The 15767-nt window shown below is 38.4% G+C and overlaps 1 protein-coding gene across 4 annotated transcripts in view; it reads left to right on the top strand.

Annotated features, from left to right (window-relative positions):
• Window positions 1–15767, top strand: part of CCDC34 (coiled-coil domain containing 34) — a 128678-nt gene that overhangs the window by 27425 nt on the left and 85486 nt on the right. For 2 of the 4 annotated variants that reach the window (XR_012122660.1, XR_012122659.1), the window contains exons 7-8: window positions 452–496; window positions 10901–10970. Coding sequence is in view for 1 of the 4 variants with exons in the window: in XM_073216345.1 (XP_073072446.1) it covers window positions 452–469 (18 nt within the window). In the remaining 3 variants the exon portion in view is untranslated. Of the gene's footprint in view, window positions 1–451; window positions 497–10193; window positions 10971–15767 lie in introns of those variants that run through there. The other 2 variants (XR_012122661.1, XM_073216345.1) reach the window with 2 other exon arrangements.

Raw genomic sequence — 15767 nt, 5'->3', positions numbered from 1 at the left:
TAAGATTAAATCGTTCAAACTGGCATTTCTAAATTGCATGCTCAAGATAACTCTTATAAGAATGTGTTAGAATCCTGGAGTAATGAAAACAGTAAATATTTAAAAATAACTAATTGGAAGAATATTTTGTAACAAAGAAATGAGGGTTGGGTTTTTGAAAGGAAAATTTAAAAACATTGTTCTTTGGACCTTAGATTGATATGTAGTAATCTTGAAAACCTAATATATCTTGCTGTACTTTGTAAAAATACTTATATAGTCATTATAATTAGTTTCATTGTTCATTTTGAAATTAGGATTATCAGTGCATTATTTTTTAATGTTAAGTCATATTTTACTGAAGTTGAGATCACAGACCTTACTAATACATGCTAAGCATAGTAGTTCAAAGGATTACTAAAATATACTCAGCACTTCTTAATAAATTTTAAAAGTCTCTATCTTTTTTTAGGGTGCCATCAAGAAATGAAAATTTGTTGCGGCAACATAAAGTTCAGTAAGTTCATGTAAAAGTGTTTCCTATTTAGAATATGCTCAGTGTTTCTGCTGCATTAGTCATTCTGCCAAGCTTATGGTAATTAACCTGCAGTGGTATTGATTAATGCAAGGGAACAGTAATAGGATCTTTGAAGGGTATCCATGTCCTCTAAAATCTAGGAAAATTCACTTCTAAGCAGAGAACTGTGTGGGGAGGGTTTGTTGGATCAAAATATTATTGAGATTTAGAGGCCTGACCATCCTTCTCAGAACCGCCTAGACACAGTAAAACTTCTAGATGATCAGTCTGTCCACTTGACCAAATTCACCTATATAGAGAATGTGGAATTTGCTAGGATAGCAATAAACTTGTTTGTAAAAAACAGCATACACAGGCCTGAATTCCTGGAGGTTTTAGATTTAGTTATCTTTAAGAAACCTTTGATTTCACATAGTAGATTAAGTCATTCAGCCAACTTTTAGCTATCATAATAAGACTTTTCATTCAATCAGTAATTAAGTTTGACCAATAGTAACTGAACATTTACTCTGTAACATGTTTCACATATTAATGTAGGAATTTAAATAATAAGTTTCTTTACTTCAGCTAACATTTACAGACTAGCCAGGAAAATATGTAACAGAATAAATGACATAATGCCCTATCCTTGAAATCGTGCTCAGAGTTTCATCTGGGAACATAGATAAGATAGGTAAGCCTGTGAAGGAATTAAGAAAGGCTACAAAGAGGAGATGACATTTGAGCTGGTAAAAGATAAGCAGGAAATTTTAGATGGCATGAGGCTGACCACACTCATGGACATGTGGTGAGAATTATCTGGGAAAGAAGCAGGGGCCAGAATAAAAGGGCGCTATATGCTGTAGAATTTGGACTTGTGATGTCCTGTTTTACTATCCCAATGATAAATTTCAAAAAGATTTGGGCAGTGAAACTCATTTATTAATAAAAATCTGTTTTTATTAACCAAAAACTTATTCAAACCAACCACACACCTGATTACCAGGAGATTAGTGTTTTTACTCTAAATTAATTTTTCTTGAAGTCAAGGTACTTGAAAGTTGAGACATTACAAACTACAGTACAACATTTGAAATTTCTGATAAGGTTTTTAAAATAATCCCTTTGACTTCTACAACCCCTTAGATTGGAACTGCTCTGATATATCTAGGTAGCTTATAATGCCAATAAATCCATGATCTAATAGAAAGAACACGGGTGTTGTAGACCTGAGTCTGTGTTGTTTGAATCCTGATTTTAGGTCTGCTTCTCTGGAAGTTGCCTAATTTTTTCTAATGTTCAATATGTTACCTAATTCAGAAACATGGGAATATAAAACAAGTGGAAGTCCCTAAAAAATGCAAGTTATTTTCCTTTTTGTATGATGATAAACCTGGTAAGATGTATCAATATTCTTTTTCCTCAGTGATAATTGATCTATATAACAGCTGACTTTGGTTAACACACTTATGTTGACTGATGATGGACCAAAAATAAGTTAACTTGTCAGTACTTAGGGTGGACTTTCATTTACCCCTGTGCTATAAGTATAAAGTGAATACTGTTGTTTCCATTTTCTTAAAGTTAATTCAATAAATAGTTACTGAAGACCTACTATGTTAGGTCTTATTAGCTAGTTAGTATTTTAGGTGCTGGAGGCTCATCTATAAATTTTTGTAAATAAATAACAACTTACTTGGTTCTAGGTGCTATAAAGAAAATGAAACAAAGTATTGGTATAAATAGTGACTGGGTAGAAGGGTCCACTGCTCTTAGATGGATGGGCTTCTGTGAGGTGGTAATGAGTAGTTGAGCTAACCTGGCTGAAATCTGGAGAATCAGAGGGAACAACCAGTCCAAAGGCCCTGAGGTGCTAATGAATTTGGTGTGTTCAAAAAGAGGCCAGAGTGGCTGGAATGGAGAGAGTGATGGAGAAAAAAGTAGGAGTTAAGGTTGGAGAGGCAAGCAGGGCCAGATCACATATAATGCTGAGTTCAGTAGTTCAGATTTCATTCTAATTATATTGGGAAGGCTCTGGAAAGTTTTAAGCAGAGAACTGATAGGATCTGGTTTATACGTTGAGACTACTCTGGCTACTGTGAAGAAATTGGCTGCTTGGAGAAATCTAAGTGAAAGAATAGACTTGAAGATTTAGAAAAGTTAAGGATGGTTTTAGGGATATAGTTCCTAAATAGCTAAAAAGAAAGCAGGGAGACTCACTGGGAGGATTTTGGATTAAGATGGCAGTAGTGCCATGGTAAATAGAGATGGATTTGGGATGTATTTTGGAGGTGGAGCAAACAGGACTTAACATTTGAATGTCAGGGAAGGAGGAAAAATCAATATGACTTTTTCTAGTTTTTAGGCCTGATTGGGTAAATGATGATAACTATAATAGAAATTAGATGGTGTGGTAGGAGTTAGGTCTATGGATGAGATGGGGACAGTAAAGTCCTTAAGAATTCTGTCCTAGATCTGTTAGGTTTGTGGTAACAAGTTCATGTCCTGCTGGAGATGGTGGTTAGATGTCTGTGTCTGATACTCAGAGGAGAACCAGAATTGGAGATAAATAAGCAACATCAATATATAGATAGTATTTAAAAGCATGGGACTGGATCAGGTTACCTAAGAAGAGTTTGGATAGTGAAAAGAGATAGCTGAGTATTCTAATATTTAGAAATTGAGAAGCAAGCAGGGATCATGAGAAGGAGCAGCCAGTGAAGTAGAAGGAAACCCAATGGGGTATGGTATCCGAGAGGGCAGGAGTAGAAGTGCTGGGAGCAGGAAGTTGTGAGCCCTGTCCAGTGCTGCTTGTACCATAAGTAAGAGCAGCAAAGAGCCTTCTTTATTGGATAAGGTAAGATGAAGGAAGGTCACTGTTGACCTCAATAGCAAGCATGTATCAAATACTTCCTATATGCCTGGCAGCATTCTCTGTGCTATTATGTGTGCTGACTCTCACAACAACCCCATGAGATAGCTACTGGTATTATCCCCATTTTGTAGTTAAGGGAACTGAGGCTCAGAGAAGTTACACTGTTTTTATACTTAGTCACAAAACAGGGATTAGGACTCAAGGTCAAAGTCCAGGCTAAACAGCCATATCCTATTTCCCTCCTCTTTAATACATATGATAAGAAAAAGTGATATGAGATGACAGTCAAAGTAGGTTGGAGAGAGAATGGGAGGTGAGAAAGTGGAGACCATACCTGAAGACAGCTCTTCATAGAAGTTTTATAGTGAAGAGGAGAAGGTAAGTGAGATGGCATCTGGAAGAGGACAGAAGATCAAGGGCATTTTTTGTTTGTTTTGCTTAACATCCATGATATTAAACATATTTTTCTGCTGATGTTGATCTAGGTGAAAGAATAGACTTGAAGATTTAGGAAAGTTAAGGATAGTTTTAGGAATGTAGTTCCTAAATAGCTAAAATGATGACTTATGTGAAAGCAAAGACGTTTCTTCCATTTTAACAGGAAAGAACACATAGTACATAGTTTGTTGCTGGATTCTTCTCTTAGAGAGAAAGGTGGTGAACTGGGTACCAGAATTTCAGTGAACCAAGATAATTTGTTAGCCAGATAATAGACAAAAAGCATTAGTGGTAGGAGGAGGATATAGTAGTTCTTGTCTGATACCTTCTGGTTTCTCAATAAAGTATGAAAAGGAAGCGAGTTCATCAACGGAGGGATAGAATAAGTTGTTGCAAGTAGGAGGGAGAAGTAAAAGGTAATAGACAATTAGCATCTTGGAATGGGGAAAACAAATTTACTGGAGAAATTAGTGGAAATGACTGATGGGCATTGTCATTTGCCACTTGATTTTTTGATCCAGAATGGGACCCCCTTAGCAGAGTTCTGTCATGTTTTTCTCCTTTTCTGGAGAAATGTTGAGCTACTTGGGTTGAGGAGCAGAGTAAGGCTTAATTAGGATTGGGCAAGTATGGGGACCAAGCATCTAAGGAGCGTTTTCCAGGATTGTTATAGCAATGAAACTTACGTTTAACAGGGATGAGTGATGGATGTTGAGGAAGAGGTCTTCCATTGATGAGGGTTTCCAATCCCATTGCAGGATGTTGGGCTGGGGATACTTGAGGGAAGCTGGAAAGGTAGAAGTTTGTAGTCAGATGTGTGGTGATGACAAGATCCAGAGTATGACTGTGGCCGTGGGTGGCCCAGATGGAGCATATCAATCAAGCTGAAGAAATTAAGAAACAAGAGGCCAGGGCATTGGAAAGGTTTTTCTTTATGTGAATGTTGAAATTACCAAGAATTATGATAGTAATTAATAATTCTTCTCTTACAGAGAAAGGTGGTGAACTGGGTACCAGAATTTCAGTGAACCAAGATAATTTGTTAGCCAGATAATAGGCAAAAAGAGCAGTATTAGTTTAGTATGGATTGATGACATATTCTTCAGAAGAGCTGGGCCTTTTGAAGAAGTGGGAGATGCAGTGGTTAGGAGGTGGCAGTGGGGAACTGGATAAGTAGGTAGGACTCTAAGCCTTGGAAGTACACCCTGGAGGTGGGGGACTGCAAAGGGAAGGCATTGTCAGTCCACTGCAGGCATGGAGGCTTTTAAAACCATGCGATAGCTGGGTAGTTTGGGGTGGCAGAAGACCAAAGGCAGAGCTACCAGTAATGATATTGTGGAAACATTCCAAGGAGAGGTAACAGGATCAGATGAGAACAGGAGGGATAGAGAAGAGACGTGTGAAAAATCCATCCCAACAGGAACTTGTAAAAGGTTGTTTTAAAGCTAGCTGGTGATGGTAATATTACCAGAGAAAGGGAGTACAGAAAAGGATAGATTTGGGGATAAGAAACAGGTGGCTTTTCATGTTTTATATTTTGCCTTTACAATTGTTCATGAAAGTAGTATTACATACTTTAAAAATCAAATCATACTGAAAGTGCTTTTATGGAAAACAGTTTATCTTACCTCTTAACTACCTTGCAGTACTGCTCCTAGGGGGCTATTTACTTGTATTATTTCTTTAATAATTTCCTACCCACAGTATTTTCTGTTCTCTTTTTCTGGAATTCATTTAGTCTTCCTAAATCAATTCTGTAATTATTTTTTTAAGCTTTCTTTTCCCCCCTGCAGTCTTAACTTTTTTTTGTTCCTGGTAGGAGGGATAACTTCCTTGAGATTTCTTTGATGTTATCTTCTAATTCTGAAATAATTTTTCATAGCTTCCTTATTTTAAATTCCAAGCACTCCTTTTTCTCTGTATTCCTTTTTTGTAGCATCTTCTACTTACTTAATGAATATAATATCTTTTCTCATCTCTAAGGACATTAATTGTAATTTTTCCCTTTCTTAATCGGCTCTGTTTCCTTTGAGTGCCTTTTTTGCCATCATTTTCTATTTTTTGGTCCTCAAATATTTGTTAATCCCTGTCTGACATTTACGTTCATACTTAAGAATAAGGCTTTAAAAAGCAAAATGGAAGCAGTGTGGGCACAGGTAGGGCTTGTTGATGGTGGATTTTTTTTGTTGAGGGAACCTCTAAGTCTTCCCCTTAGGCTATTCAGTTCCTTAGAGAAGAACTTTATAATCTTCATAGGGGATATAAGCCAGCTGCCAGTTTCCCTGAGTGGAGTCTGGGAAGGTGGCTCTGTGTATCACAGTTTATTATGCAGACTATCACTTTTGTTTCAGTCCAGGTAGTATATAAGTTCTGTTCTCCTTGGTACCTGGGGTCTCCATGTGCTGAGCCCTTCCAGGGTTCAGGCTGAATCTAGTCTTCTTCTTTTTTCTTTCTTTTTTCAGTATCTATTACAGCATTTAGAAACCTTTAAATAGTAAAAGAGGAAAGGAAAGGAGAAAGGTCTCTGGAAGAAACAGGCAATTATAAAAAAGAAGAAAAAAATTTTCAGTAGTATTAATAATCTTAGAGATGAGAAAAAAAGTACTGCAAACATATTGTCCTAACCCCAGTACTCTCCCAGTTCAGTCATTCACCTCCATCCACTTTGTACCTTCTGAAGATTCATTGAAGTCTGGTTAGCACTCATGTTCTGTTCTCTTTGCCCTTGTGGATATGTACATTTTTTTAGTTCTTAAACTCCTTTTAGCAGAGATTGGAGAGGGAAAGGAGATAATTGTGTGTGATTAATTTGCTGTGATTAATTGGAAATCCTCTTTGGTTGTGAACATACTGACATAGGGTATTCATGGAGATACAGGTTTGCTGCCTAGGTGAGAAATTTAGGTAAGGGATAGATATTTAGACTTCATCAGTTTAACATTAAGACTATTGAAGCTATGGAGATAGATAACATTTCACAAGGGGAGTTTGAAGCATGACATTCATTCATTCATTCAACACGTTTATCAAGTGCCTCCCTGTGTTGGCAGGGAGGTGATGGACAAGGGTGGAATGTAGGGAAAGAACATAAAAACAAGGCAGAGGGAAGGAAGCCTTTGGAAAAGCAATGAGAGGTGGGAAGAGGATAAGAGGGAGAGTTCTCACTGTGAGAGAGGGAAGTCTTAGGGGTGGGAGAGTGGGCCGTTTTCTATAATTTTAACATACTTTACTTGTCTAAGGGTTCAGGTGGAGTGTGCAAAACCCTCCTATTTGATTATTCCACTAATACTTATTGAATTTCCAGCACTGCTAGATTCAGGGGGGATAGTGGTCAATAACACTGCCCTAATCATGAACCTATTACAGTTTACATCCTTGTGGATAAGACATTTAAACGAGTACCTGCCTTACAGCACAAACTATAAGGGTTTATCAGGAGGAAGCTAACCTTTGCTGGGGTTAGAAAAAGCTCCCAGGAGAAAGTGATTAAGCTCAGACTCAGTTTTGAGTCACCTGAGTAAACAAAACTTAGCATTTAATCATTTTGGAGGCTAGAGAGTAAGGAATGGGCTTAGAAGAATGCTGACACCATGTGTAACCTTTCTTTCTATTAAGGACCAAGGGTAGGTGATATGACAGCTTTTGAACATCAAAGGGACTTTCAGATGGCTTGTATACATTGATACTACTCAAAGTTATAAGGGAAATTTCTAAAACTGTAGCCATTTTTAAAGAAAACTTTAGAATTCCATGGGAAAGTAAACCTTGAAATCCAATGATAAAAATAGACCATCTGTAGCCTTGGGGTCTGAAGTAATACAGATGGGGTTATTTATTTAAGAAATAAATTCTGGTGATCCAATGAGCAATTCAAAGGTTGGACTTCCACAGGCTTGCTTATTATGATACCCATTGCCCAGGTGAATAACAAGACTTTGGAGTAGTGATGTTACACTAACAAACTACACTTTATGACTTAGACTAAAAACTTATTTTTCATTATTCAAAAAGAAACATAGTAAATAATAATCAAGTATCGACTGTGCCATTAGTATTCTAAATTAAATTCATATGCGGGTTTAATAAAGAAAGAAAGTTACTTTACAGTGAATATTTACCTACTACTGTTGATAATGGCAGTCTGCCTGAGAGAGAAAATTTTCCAGAAAGGGGTGGTATCTTGAATTTCCTCTTAAAATTGGAAGGTGGTAGGAACACTCAGAAGGGAAATTATTCAGTTACCTGTCAGTAGGGAGAAAGCTGTACCTTATGAGCAGGAGCAAATGCTGGGAAGGAACAGTGCCCTTTTCTTTCCCAGAGACCACAGAATTGCCTCCTTTCCCTGCCTCATTCATATGCTCTAAGCTGATGGACTGAGCACAGGAATTGGGTAAAAAGGAGGAGCCCCTCCCTTCCCACGAGCTCTGTGGTCCTGGGAACCACTTGAGGGCTAGAAGGGATGGGAGCAGCGCATGGGGTGGCGTGGGAGTGGAATGTTTTCTTAGTTTGAATAAATTTACCAAAACTCTCCAGCACCTACCTGTCCCAAACTCCCACTCCTTCGACCAAGGGCTTTCCTCTGTTTGGTGTAGTCTGAGATGCAGGGTGCCTGCGTGGGAAATCTAAAAGGCAAATCTTAAAAGGTGTCTTCAATAAAACAGAGGAAATTCTCACCAATTTCTTTAGATGCCTGATGAAGACATCAGATGATCTCAAAGGCCCCTTTCTACTCTAAATTTCTATTATGCTGTGTAGTTCATTTTTGTATTTTTATAAGCAGGCTTAGGTCACTGTGTATCCCTAGTAAAGACCGTGAGCACAACAATCTACCACTCCTTTTTTCCCGTGTCCTCTGCCCCCATTCTGATGTGTGCACTCCTACTAAGGGGCTGAAACATTCATACGGACTACAGGACCCCCTTTGATCTGGTCCACTCTCCCTCATACCATCTTTCATCTTGTTAGTGTTACTCCTTACACTCCGAACTTCTAAAAGTTCCTTCTATGAATTATATGGTTCCCATCTTTTATGCCCTTTGCTTATTTCTGTCCCCTCTTTCTGGAACACACTCTTTTTACCTTCCTGTGCAATTCTGCCCCATAAACTAACTTGAAGTTTTGAAAGCGACCATTAAATCTCAACTCTGGGGTCACTTCTGCAAAGCCTTGCCTGAGTTTCTACTCCAGCCAGGTCAGGACCCTTCTTTCATTATAAGGATCCTGTGTGCTCATTAATCTTGCAATGTTATACAGTTGACCCTTGAACAATGTGGGTTTGAATGGTGCAGTTGCAAGAAAAACATATTTGAAAAATTTTTGGAGATCTGTGACAATCTGAAAAAAAAAATTTTCTCTAGCCTAATTTACTGTATGAATGCAGTATAGTATGTATAACAAAAATATGTTAATTGCCTGCTTATGTTATCCATAAGGCTTCCTGCCAACAGTAGGCTATTAGCAGATTAGTAGTTAAATTTTGGGAGAGTCAAAAGTGATATGTAGATTTTCCATTGTGCTGGGGTTAGCACCCCTAACGCTTATGTTGGTGAAAGATCAACTATATGGTCATTAGTTGTTCTAAGGGGTCTAGATGCACTGTTCTCTAAGTTTTCTAGATTTAAAATTTTTATAATACTTTGATTTCACTTACTCTGAGATTTTGAACCCAAGTAATTTAAAGTAGGACATTATGATTGACAGAAGCCAGAATCATAAAATATCAATATTGGAAGGCGCTTTTAAAGATAATTTTGTTCAGTCACAAAAGTTTTTGTTTTGTTTTACATTTAGTGAACTTGAGGAGGGTACTGTCTATACAAATGGAAATATTTCAGCATGTTTTGGGAATACAAAATTATAGTACATACTGGAGAAATTAACAGAAAAGGGTCGATGAAGCCTTCAAGGGAAAGAGTACAGAAAGAAAAAAGGGACAGATGACCCATTATTAGGTGCCTAACAGGACATGATTCAGAGATGCCAGGTCAGGAGACAGAAGATCTGCAGAAGGAGAACCAATGTAGTGTTATAAAAACCAGAGAAAGGAGTGTTTCAGAAGCAGGGAATGACCGTGGGGCCAATACTCCAGGGAGGCTGAGACAGCAGTGGTCCTGTATAGTTAGTTCCTCTGGGATGTGACACCTGCTCTTGGAAAGCAGGAACCACTGAGAAGGAATCTGAACCTCTAGGAGATCAGACTGGACAAGTTTATGGAGACCCCAACTCCTCCAGCCAAAATCTAAACTCAAGTAGTTCTTGACCTTTATTCGGGACTCAGAAATATATGATAATATGATGAAATCTATTAACTCCATCAGAAAAATGCATATAGGCCCACATACATGTACAATTTTGCATACAATTTCTCATGATTTACTTTACCAGCCCCCAAACTATCCTACTGAAGCCTCAACGTGGACCCCCACAGTAGAACACGAAGTTACACTATCAGGTACCAAAGCTTGCTTGGGTGATGAGGACAAATGATACACTTGAGGACTAAGAACTGTTTCACCGTGCTCAAATCTTAGCTGGTCTAAACCTCTGGAGGCCATAGACATCCTCTATTTTGCTTTATCCTTCTCTGGGGGAATAGGCTGAATAGAAGTACTCCTTGGTGCTTCCAAGTCTGCAAATTGAACATTTTCAGGATTTCTGTTTGTTGACTAACCAAGCTACTATCTTTGGCCTGTCAACTGCTGAGCTTCTCTATGCCTTGGCTTCTGAAAAGGTCTCCCTCAGAATTTTAACCAGCAATCATGACTTACCTCATTTCCGCCTGTCTGACTTCTGACTTCCACTTCTTTCAAATGACTCACCTTGTTTATTCCTTTTTTTCAAATTAAAGAATTTAGGAAAGCATTGAAAGCATTCTGGCTTGTAGAAATAGAAAAATGACTGTTTAAATGTTTAGGGGAAAGGGAGCAGAGTTACAGGCAGCTTTTGCCAATCTCTGCCCAAGAGAAGAGCAATGACATGGAAAATTCAAAACTGGACAATTAAAAAAACTATCATATTTGTGATTTATGTTATAAAGTTATTATGCCTATTTTTCTGATTTTCTTTGGATTACCATAGAAATGTTTTTGCAGTGACTGTGAAGAAAATGGAAACCATGTTGGGAAATTGACTTGAGATACCAGTGTGCTCTGGTTGACTCAGGTATGTTTTTAGGAATTGAGACTTGATTCTCTTCAAGAGAGAATTGTAGAGTTTGATAAATAATAGAAATTTCTTAAAGTGGAACATGAACTTTGAGTGAAAAAATAAGTAAAAGTAATATGTGAAAGAATATTAGTCTAGAATTGATTATTCTCATCAATTGTATATTTGATTTTTAAAGGGATGTGAGTTTCAATAAAGAATAAAAACACTGCCCTCATTGTGCAGTGGAACTTTCAGGGTGCTGTGCCTGGTCTGTGTGGTATTGTGGTGTTAGATTATACCTCCACGCATTTTTCAAAACTCTTAGAACATACAGCACAAGAATAACTTCTACTGCCTGTAAAAAGCCCCCAAAAAACAAAAAATCCAGGATGTCAGGGGAATCCAGGATGGAATGCAGACTGTGACAAATGAATCTAAGTATATTATAAATATAGGGCATGGTCTCTGAAGGGGATGGGAAAGAAAGAAATTGGTCCAAATAACTATGGAAAGCAATGTTTTGCCTAGATACTGTAAGGATAAAGACAAGAAGAACTACAAAAACATTGATATTGCTGTAAGAGAAAGAAGTGACAAATAAATGGATGGGGTTGGGAGGTCAGAGTTTACTATACAAATAAGGAGGTACAGATATAAATACAGATACATGTGTTTACAATGGTTAGTATAATGCATGTATTTTCCAGCTCTGTTCCTTGAGAGAAGCAATGGCACGAGAAGCAATGAGCACACCTGAGATCTTGGTTTCTAAATGCTAATCTTCAATAAAAGGAGCCAGGATTCCTTAGAGAAATGGCTGATTGATTGTAGGGCTGGGTCAGGAAACATACAAGATGAGCCTGGGGAGTCAGCAAGTAAGTGAGTGAGGAGATGAGGGTGTGTCAAAAGGACACGGGCCCACCTGAAGGAGCTGCTGATGGCCAAAGCTGGAGGGTTTGAGTAACAAAATACATAAAAATCACACTGGATTATAATCTAAAAAATAAAATTAATATCCATGGATGATCATACCCATATGGATTGAATAAATAAGTAAATAAATGAGCATGAGGGGTTTGTGGAGGAACTACTCTTCCATACAGAGGAATGCCAATCAGTAGAAGACATGAGGAAAGTAGAAAAATCACCATTAGAACATCACAGTGGTACAATGGAATATTATTCAGCCATAAGATGAAAACAAATCTTACCATTTGCAACAACATGAATGGAGCTAGAGGGTATTATGCTCAGTGAAATAAGCCAGGTGGAGAAAGACAAGTACCAAATGATTTCCCTCATTTGTGGGGTATAAGAACAAAGCAAAACTGAAGGAACAAAACAGCAGCAGACTCACAGACTAGAAGGGACTAGTGGTTACTAAAGGGGAGGTGTGGGGGAGTGTGGGTGGGGAGGGAGGGAGAAGGGGATTGAGGGGTATTATGATTAGTACACATGGTGTTGGGAGGGTCATGGGGAAAACAATGTAGCACAGAGAAGGCCAGTAGGGACTCTGCGGCATTACTATGCTGATGCAGTGGGGTGTGGGGGGGAATTGGTAATATGGATGAATGTAGTAACCACAGTGTTCATCATGTGAAACCTTCATAAGAGTGTATTTCAATGAAACCTGAATAAAAAAAAAATTAAAATGGGGGAAAAAAAGACCACCACAGTGGTAATTACTGCAGGCAAGATCCACTGGTGAAGGTAAAGGCAGCAGATGAAACTTTAAGGAGAAATAGGGTATTTTCATTGTTTCAGAGTATCTCTAAAGGACTTCCCTTCACTCATCACAGTAGTGGTTTTCACACAGTTTTAAATGTTAGGATATACTGTTCCTCCAGGAGGTGGAGCTTAACTCATCTTTCATGGGGTGTGCCAGACTTAGTGTCTCCCTTCTAAGGAAAAGAATTGTTGGGTAAACGGAAGTATTCAACCAGAAATATGCCTGGCCTTGATAGTGATATGCATATAAGGGCTTGTATGCATATCAATGTGATGTTCACTGTTGAAGAGCCACAGGTCCCTTAACAGGATTGCCAGTCAGGGGGTAAGGGGAGGGGAGAGTAGCAGCCATTCTCTCCTCCCCTCCTTTCCTGGTATGTACTAGGTCAGGTGCCTGCCAGTCACCAAGGACCCACCCATAGAGTTCCTCCTGAAAGAGGCTAGGGTAAAGAGCTTGCTGTGGCCAGAGAGGAAGGACTTGGGAGTGCGGAAGAGAGAGAGCGCTAAGCAGCCCGGGTTGCCAGAAGAGAGACTGAGCCATGAGAAATAAACCTTTAATATCCAACCCACACTGTCGCTTGTCTTCCTTCAGTCGCATGAGATGCAAACTTGCCCCTGGCAGGGAACTCCCTTCCTCCCGGAGCCACAAGATTATAGAGAAATCTGGCAGACACCACATTAACCAAGTGACCAAGGTTAATATCACCAGTGATAAAACAAATCATGGACTCCCTGATGTGATGGAACCAGAAAGGCACTTCACTTCTATGGGATTCATCGCCAAAACCTACAACCTCAGTTTGATCGGGAGCAAATATCAGACATACCTGAATGGAGTGACATGGTACAAAAACCTGACCACTCATCTTTGAAACAGTCAAGTTAGAAAAGACAATGAAAGACCTAGAAACCATCACAGATTGAGGAGACAGTGGAAAAAACTAAATGCAACCTAGTACCCTGAACTGAGTCCTGGAAAAGAAATCCAAATAAAGTCTATAATTTAGTTAATAGTATTGTACCAATATTAGTTTCTTAGTTTTGATACATGTATCATGGTTAAATAAATGTTTATAAATGTGAATGTATAAATATACCATGGTTATATCTAATGGTAGGATGAAGAGAAGGGTATATGGGCACTCTCAGTGCTATGTTTTCAACACTTTTGTACATCCAAAATTTTGTACTTCCAAATTTTTTTTCTTTTTTTTTTCCTTTGGTATTATTAAACTACAATTACATGAACAACATTATTCATGGAAGGGGGTTATTAGACTCCCCCCATCATCAAGTCCCCACCACATACCCCATTACAGTCACTGTCCATCAGCGTAGTAAGATGCTATAGAATCACTACTACTCTTCTCTGTGTTGTGCCCTCCCACTAAATTTTGTATGCTAATCGTAATGCCCCCTTTTCCCCCTTATCCTTCCCTTCCCACCCATCCTCCCTAGTCCCTTTCCCATTGGTAACTGTTAGTCCATTCTTGGGTTCTGTGGGTCTGCTGCTGTTTTGTTCCTTCAGTTTTGCTTTGTTCTTCTGCTCCACAGATGAGTGAAATCATTTGGTACTTGTCTTTCTCCACCTGGCTTATTTCGCTGAGCATAATACCCTCTAGCTCCATTTATGTTGTTGCAAATGGTAGGATTTGTTTTCTTCTTATGGCTGAATATTAATCCAGTGTGTATATGTACCATATCTTCTTTATCCATTCATCTACCTGTGGACCCTTAGGTTGCTTCCATTTCTTGACTATTGTAAATGTGCTGTGATAAATATAGGGGTGCATATGTCTTTTTCAAACTGAGCTCCTGCATTCTTAGGGTAAATTCCTAGGAGTGGAATACCTGGGTTAAATGGTATTTCTATTTTTAGTTTTATGAGCAACCTCCATACTGCTTTCCAGAATGGTTGAACTAACTTACATTCCCACCAACAGTGTAGGGGGTTCTCCTATCTCCACATCCTTGTCAACATTTGTTGTTGTTTGTCTTTTGGATGGTGGCCATCCTAACTGGTGTGAGGTGATATCTCATTGTGGTTTTAATCTGTATTTCTCTGATGACTAGCTATGTGGAGCATTTTTTCATGTGCCTGTTGGCCATCTGAATTTCTTTGGAGAAGTGTCTGTTCAGATCCTCTGCCCATTTTTTAATTGAATTATTTGCTTTTTGTTTGTTGAGGTGCATGATTTCTTTATATATTTTGGATGTCAATCCTTTATCGGCTATGTCATTTATGAATATATTCTCCCATACTGTAGGGTGTCTTTTTGTTCTATTGATGGTGTCCTTTGCTGTACAGAAGCTTTTCAGCTTGATATAGACCCACTTGTTCATTTTTGCTTTTGTTTTCCTTGCCTGGGGAGATATGTTAATGAAGTTGCTCATGTTTATGTCCAAGAGATTTTTGCTAAGAGTTTTATTGTTTCATGACTTACATTCAGGTCTTTGATCCATTTTGAATTTACTTTTGTGTATGGGGTTAGGCAATGATCCAGTTTCATTCTCTTACATGTAGCTGTCCAGTTTTGTCAACACCAGCTGTTCAAGAGGCCATCATTTCCCCATTGTATGTCCATTGCTCCTTTTTCATATATTAATTGATGGTATATGTTTGGGTTAATATCTGGACTCTCTATTCTGTTCCACTGGTCTATGTGTCTGTTCTTGTGCCTGTACCAAATTGTCTTGATTACTGTGGATTTGTAGTAGAGCTTGAAGTTAGGAAGCGAGATCCCCCTGCTTTATTCTTCCTTCTCAGGATTGCTTTGGCTTCTTGGGATCTTTTTTGGTTCCATATGAATTTTAAAACTATTTGTTCCAGTTCATTGAAGAATGCTGTTGGTAATTTGATAGAGATTGCATCAAATCTGTATATTGCTTTGGGCAGGATGGCCATTTTGATGATATTAATTCTTCCTAGCCAGGAGCATGGGATGAGTTTCCATTTGTTAGTGTCCTCTTTAATTTCTCTTAAGAGTGTCTTGTAGTTTTCAGGGTATAGGTCTTTCACTTCCTTGGTTAGGTTTGTTCCTAGGTATTTTATTTTTGATGCAATTGTGAATGGAATTGTTTTCC

The sequence above is a fragment of the Manis javanica genome, chromosome 11 (assembly GCF_040802235.1).
Source record: "Manis javanica isolate MJ-LG chromosome 11, MJ_LKY, whole genome shotgun sequence".
Classification (NCBI taxonomy): Eukaryota; Metazoa; Chordata; class Mammalia; order Pholidota; family Manidae; genus Manis; species Manis javanica.
Note: the sequence above shows the minus strand (reverse complement) of the source record. Positions and strands in the feature narration are given on the sequence as shown.